Genomic DNA, 12,043 nt, shown 5'->3' with positions numbered 1-12,043 from the left:
AGGCACAGCTTTAACCAAGGACTGCAACAATGGTATCGAGAATTCAATTTCTTCTTCCCACCTCTAATTTCTCTGTACAGACTATTCCCAGGTAGTGTCTCCAATTGTGGACATAAGCTGGCCACCAGCAACTTCCGTGATATATCCTTTCAGATAAAAGTGCAGGAGAAAAAGGAAAGTGTGTCCCAGCATTCCAAGAAAAAAAGCTCTGATATTTAATCCCAATAAGATCATTATAGGCCTTGGACGCATCCCCAAACCAATTACTGTGCCAGAGTTGAGAGGGATAATGTGAATTCGCTTATGCCATTAAAGGCCTACCCCTGGAACTATCATGGGATCAATCCCACCTAAACCATATGGCTTAGAAATTTAAAATCCACTTAGGGTAAAGTTAGAAGGGCAATGCATAGATGCAGGGAAAGTCGCCACAAATGTCCAAAACCAATATCCATAAGAGAGACAAAAACATGGGGTCTACTGCACAGAGATGGTAACTAAAGCCGTGAGTAGATAACATCACCTAATGTAAGTGTGTTGCATGAAAAGATGCCCCAGAACAGAACCCCAGGAAACACCAAAACTTAAAGATTGGGCAGAGGAAAATAAGCCGTTGGAAGAAATTGAAAAGAGTGAGCTAAAGATGAGACGAAAGCCTGGAGGGTAATGTTTCAGAGAAGTCATTCTTTTCTGGAGGATTTTAGGAAGAAACTACTAGTCTGCAACATCATTAGCTAGAAGAAGTTGGGTAAGATGAGAACTGAAAAATATCCCTTAGATTCGCATCAAGGAGGTTGCTGGGAGCCTTAAGGGGAACAATGTCAGTGGAGAAACAAAGCTGAGGCCAAATTATGTGTGTCTGGGTGTGTTTAGGGAGGGTAAAAGGTGAGGGGTCTGTGAGAAAGAAGAAAGTACACTCTTTAGGAAACATGAATGCAAACAGATGAATGATGGGTTAGCTAGAAGAACATATGGAGTCAAGGTAGGATTTAACATGTAAGATGATGAAACATTTTTAAATTCAAGTTAGAAAATAAGAGTAGAGCAGGAGAGGTTGAAGATAACTTTTTGGGCATCACACCCTTTCTATAAACACATATGTTATATATAAAACATTAAAAGGATATTCATAACTGAACAAGCCATGATGAATGATACCTTGGAGAGGTGGAAAAAAAACCCCATTCTAGTTAAAAATTTTAAAATGGAAATGACATCACCTTTCAGGTTTTTGTTTTGTTTTCTTTTGTTTTGTTTTTGAGATAGAGTCTCACTCTGTCACCCAGGCAGGAGTGCAGTGGCACGATCATTGCTCACTGCAACTTCTGCTTCCTGGGCTCAAGCAATTCTCCCACTTCAGACACCTGAGTAGCTGAGACTATAGGCACGTGCCACCACACCCAGCAAATTTTTGTACTTTTTTTGTAGAGACAGCGTGTCCCTATGTTGCCCAGCCTAGTCTTAAACTCCTGGGCTCAAGCGATCTGCTTGCTTCAGCCTCCCAAAGTGCTGGGATTATATAGGCATGAGCCACTATGCCCGGCTCTTTCATGTACTTTTAACCAAACTTTTTAGCTGAACAAAAACCTGAGATTTGTTTTTAATGAGATAAAATTTTAAGATATAATTTAAAATGATTAAAAATAAAGTTCAGTTACATGCTGAAGTAAAAGGGTTGGTTTTTCTTAGATCGCAGTCTACGTTGAAAATGGATGAAAACTATGAGCTCCTCATCCCAGAAAGAGATGAATTCCTTTTTTCATGTTCTTTCAGGAAGATTCAATGAAAGAACTCTCAGGCCTGCAACAGATACAAGATTGAGCATACAATCTTTTCCAAGAACTTACCAATAGGATTCTTCTTTGGCCTTCTCATGTTACCAGCCGGCAGGCTTCTTCTGCTTTCCTTGCTCTTAATCATAATTGAAGTTGTTGTGTCCTCACTCCTAAGACTTGAATACCAACACCAATGCCAATTCCTTACCCCCTCCCACCTTTCCTTGTACTCCAGTCTATAATACAAAAATATTGGCCGGGCATGGTGGCTCACACCTGTAATCCCAGAGGCAGGCGGATCGTGAGGTTAAGAGATTGAGACCATCCTGGCCAATATGGTGAAACCCTGTCTCTACTAAAATACAAAAATTAGCTGGGCATGGTGGCACACGCCTGTAGTCCCAGCTACTCGGGAGGCTGAGGCAGGAGAACTGCTTGAACCTGGGAGGTAGAGGTTGAAGCAAGCTGAGATAATGCCACTGCACTCCAGCCTGGCACCTGGCAACAAAGCAAGACCCTGTTTCAAAAAAAAAAAAAAAATTGAACGTGCCTTTTCTGGGGAGAAGAAAATAATATATTATACTCAAATGCTACTGCCTCATATCTTGGCTCCACTGCTTCCTAAATTACATAACCCTGGCCAAATACTTACCTCTCTGAGCTACCTATATTTTTTTCATCAGCAATATGAAACTATCAAATGTTTATTTCTTCCAACCCCACCAGGCCCAATCTAAGAATCAAGTATCATTCTTTCAACCTACTACCTGATAAGGAACCAGCAAATAATTCATTATCATTCTCTCCCATCCCACCTGAATTATAAACTGCTTGAAGGCAGAGAACAGGGCTTCTATTTCATTCCTTACTTCCCCACTGCTTATCACATTTCTTCTTTTAAACTCACCACAAGAGTCGCTGACTTAGTTGAGTATTAATATAGAAAACAGGTCTAAATTTTATGCTAGCCTCCATTACTAACTGTCTCATCTATGTTTCTTCACAACTTTTCCATATTTCACCTTCAGATGAAATCACAAAATCACAAATAGCTTTGTTAGTGGCTTAAAGCCTCGTCAAATCATTACAAGGATATCTTCATAGGGATGCCTTGTTAAAAATGAATACTATACAGGTTATTTAACTACAAATTAACTTATAGATGTTATAATTTTTCTTAATCCTGAAGTTTTTGAAATTTGATTATTATGAATATGTAATATTAGTAAAGCCCTTTAGCATTAAGGACTAATCAAGTTAAAATCTCTCCAAATTACAGAACTGGACTCTGTTGACTGTACAGGATTACTGCTTTTAAAGAAGGGAATTGTTGAGATACTGCAAGTTATATTACCAAATTTTTAAGAATCCTACAGATAGTATTAGCTAAAGAAGGTTTTTTTGGGATAAGGTAATATATTAAATAATATGGGACTGATTATACATATTATACATTTCCTGCTTCAGCAAACCGTGAGTATAGAGTTTCTTTCAGTCAGACCTGAAATTAGGTCTCTAACTCATGTGGTTTCAATTAAGTTCTGTTAAAAATAGCTTGTAATATAAGCATTTTCATTTTTAGCACTTCAGTAACTTCACTACCTTTTTGTGTTTTTTGTTTTTGTTTTTGTTTTTCTCTACATTGCTTTAGAGAAAGATCTACTACTTTGAATCATACTAACAATAAACTTTGAAGGAAAAAAAAAAAACATCAAAGGAAGTTACATTGTACCCTGGCATTGGCTTTCTTTTTTCCTTCTCAGACCTCTCAGGGATGAAGCCTCCGTATGAATAGCTAAAAGCATCTATTTTAGTATATAGTCTTCTAATACTAGTGATTTGGTTCTTTGTCTTATAATATAAATACATATATTTTAAGAAGCATATGAATAATGTTTTTTTAACTGATTAAAAGTAAATGACAAGAACCTCAACTGAATTTCAACACAGAGATACATCACGAATAACTAGAGAATTTTTAATTTCATAAAATTTCAGGCAGACATTCTGCTTTACAGACTTTGACTTCACATTCCTATCTTCAAAGTAGTGAAAATTCAGCCACAGCTGTTTTTTCATGCCATTTTTATTATGATATCTGGAGAAAAAAACAAAACAATAGATTACTTCATATACAAGCAGTTGTCCAATAGTTATTAATAACCAGCCCATAGGGAGAGAGCACTTGATGCCCAGGCCACTCTAGTTTCACCCTATCAAGCCTTAGAAAACAAATCCAGAGGCCATTAAAAAAAAGAAAGAAAGAAAAAAAGGAATATTTGGCTTATCCCTTCTAGGGCATGCTGAGGACATGTTCTCTTTGGAGAAACAAGGAGATCTGCTCAATAACATTCTGGTGGAAAGCCCAGGAAAAATCACTGTTAGTGGCCATGATGGGGTCTTTAACCCCAGCGTTGTAACCTGGAGCACCTGATCCAGTTGTGCTTTTCATCCCTATCCTTAGTCACCACCCAGGAAAAAGCCTCTCATATTCTCTCACCTATCCTTCCTTTGCATTTTCCTGCCCTTTGTTGCAGTTGAACCCAGGTTCCATCCCAAAGATAGGATTGATTCTGGGGCCTTTGCCCCCACATTTTGGGCCAAGAGATCAAGAGTGGAACCAGCTTTACCTAGTTAGCACTGTTACTTTCATGCTATGATATACCTCATCCTATGGCCTAATCAGCCTATATCAATGGCTCTGAAATTTTGTTGCATCTAAAACTACCTAGGATTTTAAAATCCTGATATCTAGGCCATCCTCCATACCAATTAGATCAGGGACCCAAATATCAGACAATAGGAAAGTATGATGTGCAGCTAAGGTAAGAACCAGACACCTGTATCTTTGCTATTCAAAGTGGGGTCCATGGACCAGTTACGTCAGCATCACCTAAAAGGTTGTGAGAAATGTGGAATTCTCGGTCCCATTCTAAATGTACTGAATCAAAGTCTCCATTTTAACAAGATCCTCAAGCAATTCAAAAGCACATTAAACTTCTGGAAGTGCTGGCTATATTATACTATTCTCTACTCCTCTACTCCTCTCTGTTTCCTGACCTCAGACACTGCTCATTCATTAAAGACTTTGGAAACTGGTTCACAGTCATCCTCTCCACATGAACTTCTGAGTAACTTCCCAAGTGGGTAATCAGCCAACCCAACTATCTTGTCTCACCTACCCTTTACTTTCTCAGTCTTGAAATACACATCAAAGACCATGAGCTGTATTTTCCTTCGTCATCACCTACAGTACATCATTTCTGACACGTTACAATACTAGAGACCCACAAGTCATCTCTAACTACCATTCTTTCTTACTATCCTGCACCAGTACCTATGTTAGTCACTAAGCTCTGTCAATTATACTAATAAAAATTTTTTAGTTTAGACTGGTTCTCCTAAATCCTACAGAAATCCTAAATCAGATCCCTAAGGCAATGACCTGGGAATGTGCATCATTTTTAAATTCATCTAGTGGTCTGAGTACCACATTTTGAGATACACTAGCTCAGATACTTATTTTTTCAACTTTGCTCACTGGAGCTTTTGCAAAACTCCCATTTAGCCTTTTTGCTTCTAGGGTTATTTCTTCTCAAATCACCCCTATACTTCTTATGAGAATGAGCAAATAAAAAGCAAATTTGGGTCAGGTGTGGTGGTTCATGCTTGTAATCCCAGTTCTCTGGGAGGCCAAGATGAGCAGATCGCTTAAGCCCCAAAGTACAAGACCAGCCTGGGCATCATAGTGAAACCTTATCTCTACAAAATATATAAAAATTAGGTGGGCATGGTAGCACCTGCCTGTAGTACCAGCTACTTGGCAGGCTGAGACGGGAAAGAATCACTGAAGCCTGGAAGGTAGAGGCTGCAATGAGCTATGATCACACCACTGCACTCCAGTGTAGGCAACAGAGCGAGACTCTGTCCCAAACAGACAAACAAAAACACATATATACCTCCATTGGGCTTGTTTTATATATTTGACTTCCTCTATAAAACTATAAACTTTATGAAGATAACTATGTTTTTACCTCAATATCACCAGCAACTATTTCTAGCATATGACATCCAGACTCAATAAATAGTTGCTGAATGAGTGAACTAAACAACTAGAGAATCTCATCTTTTCAATCTATAACTACGATACTAAAACAAGAGATTTAAATGGCCTCCATGATGTCAGACTAGCTTGATTTCTTTATCCCCAAGACACTTGCCGCATATTTCATCTCTGTATTTTCACTGGAACAATGGTTCTGTGTCAAAGACTATACACACTTACCTGATACATTGTTTACATGAGATGGTATAACCAAATTTGTAACTAACCAGTCAGCGTATTTTAGGCTTTTTGCAATTTTCTAAAAACCAAAGAACAATTTCCAAAAGGGAGATGAAGAAAGCTAAGCTTGAGAAACTAACCTAACCTATAGAAAGAAATAATAATCATTGTATAATGAGTGATTTTTATATGTCACACACTTTACAAAGATTATCTCAAGTACAACAATTCTTTGAGGTAAGAACTACTATTTTACTAATTTTACAGATAGGAGGCTAAAATTCAGAAAGTTTAAGAATTTGCTTATATGACAGTTAGGATTTGAACTTATGGATGTCCTATTCTTTTTTTTCTTTCTTTCTTTTTTTTTTTTTTTTGAGATGGAGTTTCACTGTTGTTGCCCAGGATGGAATGCAATGGCGCGACCTCGGTTCACTGCAACCTCCACCTTCTGGGTTCAAGCCATTCTCCTGTCTCAGCCTCCTAAGTAGCTGGGATTACAGGCATCTGCCACCATGTCCAGCTAATTTTGTATTTTTTACTACAGACGGGGTTTCTCGCTGTTGGTCAGGCTGGTCTTAAACTCTCAACCTCAGGCGATCTGCCCACCTCAGCCTCCCAAAGTGCTGGGATTACAGGCGTGAGCAACCGCACCCGGCCGGATGTCCTATTCTTAAGTGATTTCTACTACCATCTTTCAGATAGTCAAATTAATATGTTTCCACTTCATTTGTCACATATCTGTGTCATACTTCTGTGTGATATTATTATCTAGAAAAATCAAACTTCTTGCTAAAGATAACATATGCATCTAGTTAAAGGCTGTGATTCAAGAGTACTAGCCTGATATACAAATTCATAACACATAATTTATCATCTTTTCTGGAGCTCAAAATAAAATTAAAAATTTTAATGTTAATATAAGGATAGTTACAGGTTTTGTCTGATCTATCAAACAGTATTATTAGACTGGAAGTCTTTTCTAACACCTTAAAGTTAAAAGTGTCCTCTCTTGGGTTCCTACAGTGTCTTGTTCTAGTTCTGATTCTGCAAGTAATAAGCTCTGTGAACTTGGGCAGGTCACTTAACCTGGGCAAGTCACTTAACCTGGCCAGGTCATTTTTGTTACATGTAAAATGAGTAAAATAGACTAACGAAATGGTTCTCAAATGTTTGTGTTTACTGAAATCACTTTCAAAATGCAGGTTCCTGTGCCATCGGTAGAGACTATAGTTTACCAAGTCTGCAGTTATTTTGGTGGAGGTGGTTAGAAGGACCACGTATTGAGAAACCTTAGACTAGATGTTTTCTACAGCCTCCTTTATCTGGCTGTCACTATTCTGACTACTTACCCACACCATCTCCTCTATCACATCTCTTTGGTTCACTTTCACCATTGTTTTTTCTTTAATCAGCATAATGCCGGTTATTAATGAACAAAAAGCATACTGATCACAATCCTAGACTGAAATTCAAAAGTGAATTTCACCCTGTAGTCCTGATTAGAGTACTGCCAAAACAGCTAAAACTTTAAATGCCAGGACTAAAAATAGGCTGCTGCATGTTTAAAATAACGTGATCACTAGTTAGCTTGGTGCTTTGCTATTTTTACTAAAGGAAAGAGACAAGTGGCCAGGGGTTGAAAGGGAAACAGGAGGCAGCTGTTATGGTAAGAGCCTGTAAAGAGGCCAGGAGATGGCACCATTAGTTCATTAATTCAACAGTAATGGGGTGCGGAAGCGAAGGCAGTTATCTCTGTAAATTAAACTAAAAGACTTCAGTCTGAACACTCAAAAGAACCACCCAGACACATTTTGGTTTTGATTTGTTGCATAGTTTAAGCCCAGAATTTTGACAATATCTAATATCAGAAACTAGTATGACAGGCCAAAAAATCAAATTAAGAGTATTTCTGGTGTTATTTGTAAACTTTTTTTTTTTTTTTTTAGACAGAGTCTTACTCTATTGCCTAGGCTGATGTGCAGTGACACAAGCTTGGCTCACTGCAACCTCTGCCTCCCAGGTTCAAGCAATTCTCCTGCCTCAGCCTCCCAAGTAGCTGGAATTACAGGCACCCACCACACACCCAGCTAATTTTTGTATTTTTAGTAGAGAGGGGGTTTCGCCATGTTGGCCACGCTGGTCTCGAACTCCTGACCTCAGGTGATCCATCTGCCTTGGTCTCCCAAAGTGCTGGGATTACAGGCATGAGCCACCATGTCTGGCCAACTTTTTCTTAAAGTATAACAAAGTACATATATGCGTAACAACTACATATATGTACAGCTTGATAGGTTTTCACAAACAGAACACACCTGTGTAAACAGCACTAAGATAATGAAACACAACATTACCAGCATCCTAGAATTCCCCCTTGTAATTCCTTCCAAGTAATGCCCCCACTCCAACAAGGTGATCCACTCTGATGATTTTCATTATAGTTTAAGTTTTGCCAGGTTTTATACTATATGTAAATAAGAGTACATGCACTCAACTCTGTCTGGCACCCTTTGTTAAATGCATCATTATGTTTGTAATTGTGTATCTAGCATGCAATATGTAACAGTTGCATCTAACTTTATATTATTGATTTTCACTGCTATATAGCACTCTAATGAATGAATATACCATAGTTTATTTATTCATTTTACTTAATGGGCATTTAGATAGTTTCCAGCTTAAGGCTATCATGAGCATTGATGCTATTAATATTCTAGTTATATATATTTTTGGTGACACAGATATACATTACAGTTGGGTATATTCCTACAAATGGAATTGGTGGGTCTCCAAAGGCCTTCCATCTTTGTAATTTCCAGGAGTCCAGTAGTATGAGGGACATCCCTATTAAGGTGAGGAATAAGGTGTTGCCTCTGGCACCTCCTATAACCAAAAGGGAGATACATGCCTAGTCAGCTTTTAGGAGTTTGGAGTTAACGTATTTCTCATTTGGGTGTGCCACTCCAGCCCACTCACTGAGTGACCTAAAGAGCTGCCAGATTTGAAGGGAGGCCTAGAACAAGAGAATGTTCTGCAGTAGGTCCATGCTGCTATGGAGATGCTTTGACAATTGTGCCAAATGATCCAGCAGATCCAACAGTGCTTGAAGTGTTAATGGCAGATAGAGACGCTGTTTGGACCCTTTGGCAGGTCCCTGCAGATGAATCACAGGGTGAAACTTTAGGATTTGAGCAAAGCCCTTCCATCCTCAGTAGCAAATTACTCTTTTGAGAAACAGCTTTTGGCCTATTGCCAGACTTTAGTAGCAACTAAACACTTAACCAAAGGCCATCAAGTTGCCATGTGACCCACACTGCCCATCATGGACTATGTGTTGTCTGACCTACCAAGTCATAAAGTTGGTGTTAACGGCTGTACTCCATTATCAAATGGAAGTGGTTTATGTAAGACTGAGCTTGAGCAGGCCCTGAAGTTGTAAGTAGGTAACATGAGGAAGTGACCCAAATGTCCATGGCCCCCGCCCTTGCTATATTACTTTTTCTCTCACTGCCTGCTCTTAATATGACATGAGGAATTCTCTACAGTTGACTGAGGAAGAGAAAACACATGTTTGATTTACAAATGGTTCTCTATGATATGCAGGCACTGCCTAAAAGTGTACAGTTAGAGCACCTACAACTTCTTTCTGGGACGTCCCTAAAGGAAATTGGTAAAGATAAGTCCCCTAATCGGCAGAACTGAGAGGAGTGCACCTGGTTGTTGAAAGGAGGAATGGCTAGGTGTTTAACTATATTCTAGAGTGGTAGCCAATGATTTGGCTGTAGGGTTAGGGACTTGGAAAGACCATTGTATTAGTCAGGGTTCCCTAGAAGGGCAGAATTAATAGGATATATATACATAAAGAGGAGTTTATTAAGGAGTATTAACTCACACAAACACAGAGTCCCACAGTAGCCATCTGCAAGGAAGCCAGTCTGAGTCCCAAAGCTGAACAACTTAGAATTCGATGTTAGCGGGCAGGAAGCATCCAGCTTGGAAGAAAGATGTAGGCTGGGAGGCTAAGCCAGTCTAATCTTTTCACATTCTTCTTCTTGCTTTTCATTCTGGCACGTTAGCAGCTGATTAGATAGATGGTGCCCACCAAATTGAGGATGGATCTACCTCTCCCAGTCCACTGACTGAAATGTTAATCTCCTTTGACAACATCCTCACAGACACACCCAGGAACAATACTTTGCATCCTTCAATCCAATCGAGTTGACACTCAGTAATCCACCAAAAGTAGGCTGAAAAACTTGGGAGGCATTGGACAGACCTTTTTTTTTTTTTGAGACAGGATCTCACTCTTTTGCTTAGGCTGTAGTGCAGTGGGGTGATTACAGCTTACTGCAGCCTCCATCTCCCTGGGCTCCAGTGATCCTCCCACCTCAGCCTCCCAAGTGGCTAGAACTACAGGAGCATACCACACCTAATTTTTGTATTTTTTTTTTTGAAGAGACAGGATTTCACAATATTGCCCAGGCTGGTCTCAAACTCTTGGACTCAAACGATTCACTCACCTCAACCTCCCAAACTGGTGGGATTACAGGCATGAGCCATTGCACCCAGCCAGGACAGACCTCTTTCAATGAGGGGGTGGGGAATGAAAATGTATCCCATAAAATTTCACCAAAAGGTGACCTTAGCAGAGGAGAATTTTAATAATAAAGTGAATACAGGATAATCAAGTCTGTAGAATCCAGTCAGTCTCTCCCAGCCACCTCTGTCAGAACAGGGCTAGGGAAAGAGTCTAACTAGTATCCTCTTCGTTCATGCTCATGAACAAAGTGTCCATGGTGGCAAGAATAGAGTTCATACATAGGCTCAGCAATATGGATTTCCACTACTCAAGGCCAACCTGGATGCCACTGCTGAGTGCCCAATCTGTCAGCAGCAGACAACAACACTGACTCCCCAGTATGGTGCTATTTGTCTGAGTGCTCAGTCAGCTTTGTGGTTGATTACATTGAACTACTTCCATCATGGAAGGGGTAGCATTTTGTTATTACTAGAACAGATATTCAATACAAATTTTCATTCCTCATACAAAATTCTGCCCAAATTGACATCCATGGACTCATGGAATGCTTTACCTATGGTCATGATATTTCATACAACATTACCTCTGATCAAGGAACTCACTTCACAGCAAAGAATTGCAGCATGGGTCCTTGCTCCTGGAATTCACTGGTCTATGTTCCCTATCATGCTAAAGCAGCTGTCTTAATAGGATAGTGAGATGGCTTTTTGAAGATGCAATTACAGCACCAGCTGGGGGAAATAACTTGCAGGCTAGGGCAAAGTTGTCTAGAAGGCTATATATATGCTCTGAATCAGCATCCAATAAATGGTACCTTTTTCCCCTCTGTAGCCAGGAATCAAGGGGTAGAAACAAAAGTGGCACCATGCATTATTAACCCTGGTGATCCACTAGCAAATTTTATTCTTTGTGGTCTCATAATTTGATGCTCCACTGGCTTAGTGGTCTTAATTCCAAAGGGAGGAATTCCTCCACCAGGATATTGATTCCATTAAACCGGAAGTTAAGACTGCTCCCACTTTGGAGTCAATAGGCTAAGGGGCTTACAGTGTTGGTTGGGGTGACTGATCCAGACTACCAATGGAAATCTGAACTACTACTCCACAATGGTGGTAAGGAAGAATATGTCTGGAGATCTCTTAGGGTATCTGTTAATTTTATCACATTCTGTGATTAAGGTTAATGGAAAACTATGATAACCCAATCCAGGAAGGACTACTAATGGCTCAGATGCTCAGAAATAAAGGTTTGTGTTAACCAGCAGGCAAAGAACCATGACCATTGGAAGTGCTTGCTGAAGGCAAAAGGAATATGGCATGGGTAGTGGAAGAAGGTAGTTATAAATACCTGCTATGATCACTTGATTAGTCAGGCAAATATCTTTGTTTTTTTCTCTCTCTTATCCCCTTATCATATAATGTATTAATAATAGTTAACTTTCTA

General features: G+C 39.5%; 1 protein-coding gene across 1 annotated transcript in view; it reads right to left on the bottom strand.

Moving 5' to 3' along the window:
* Window positions 1–3,739: 3,739 nt before the first annotated feature.
* MEIKIN (meiotic kinetochore factor) overlaps window positions 3,740–12,043 on the bottom strand; it is a 109,708-nt gene continuing 101,404 nt past the window's right edge. Inside the window, exon 13 of the mRNA XM_039469492.2 lies at window positions 3,740–3,873. Coding sequence (XP_039325426.1) covers window positions 3,851–3,873 — 23 coding nt within the window. The 3' untranslated portion in view covers window positions 3,740–3,850. The remainder of the gene's footprint in view (window positions 3,874–12,043) is intronic.

Source organism: Saimiri boliviensis, chromosome 1 (assembly GCF_048565385.1).
Source record: "Saimiri boliviensis isolate mSaiBol1 chromosome 1, mSaiBol1.pri, whole genome shotgun sequence".
In the NCBI taxonomy this organism is placed as follows: domain Eukaryota; kingdom Metazoa; phylum Chordata; class Mammalia; order Primates; family Cebidae; genus Saimiri; species Saimiri boliviensis.
This window is presented reverse-complemented; position numbering and strand designations above follow the sequence as displayed.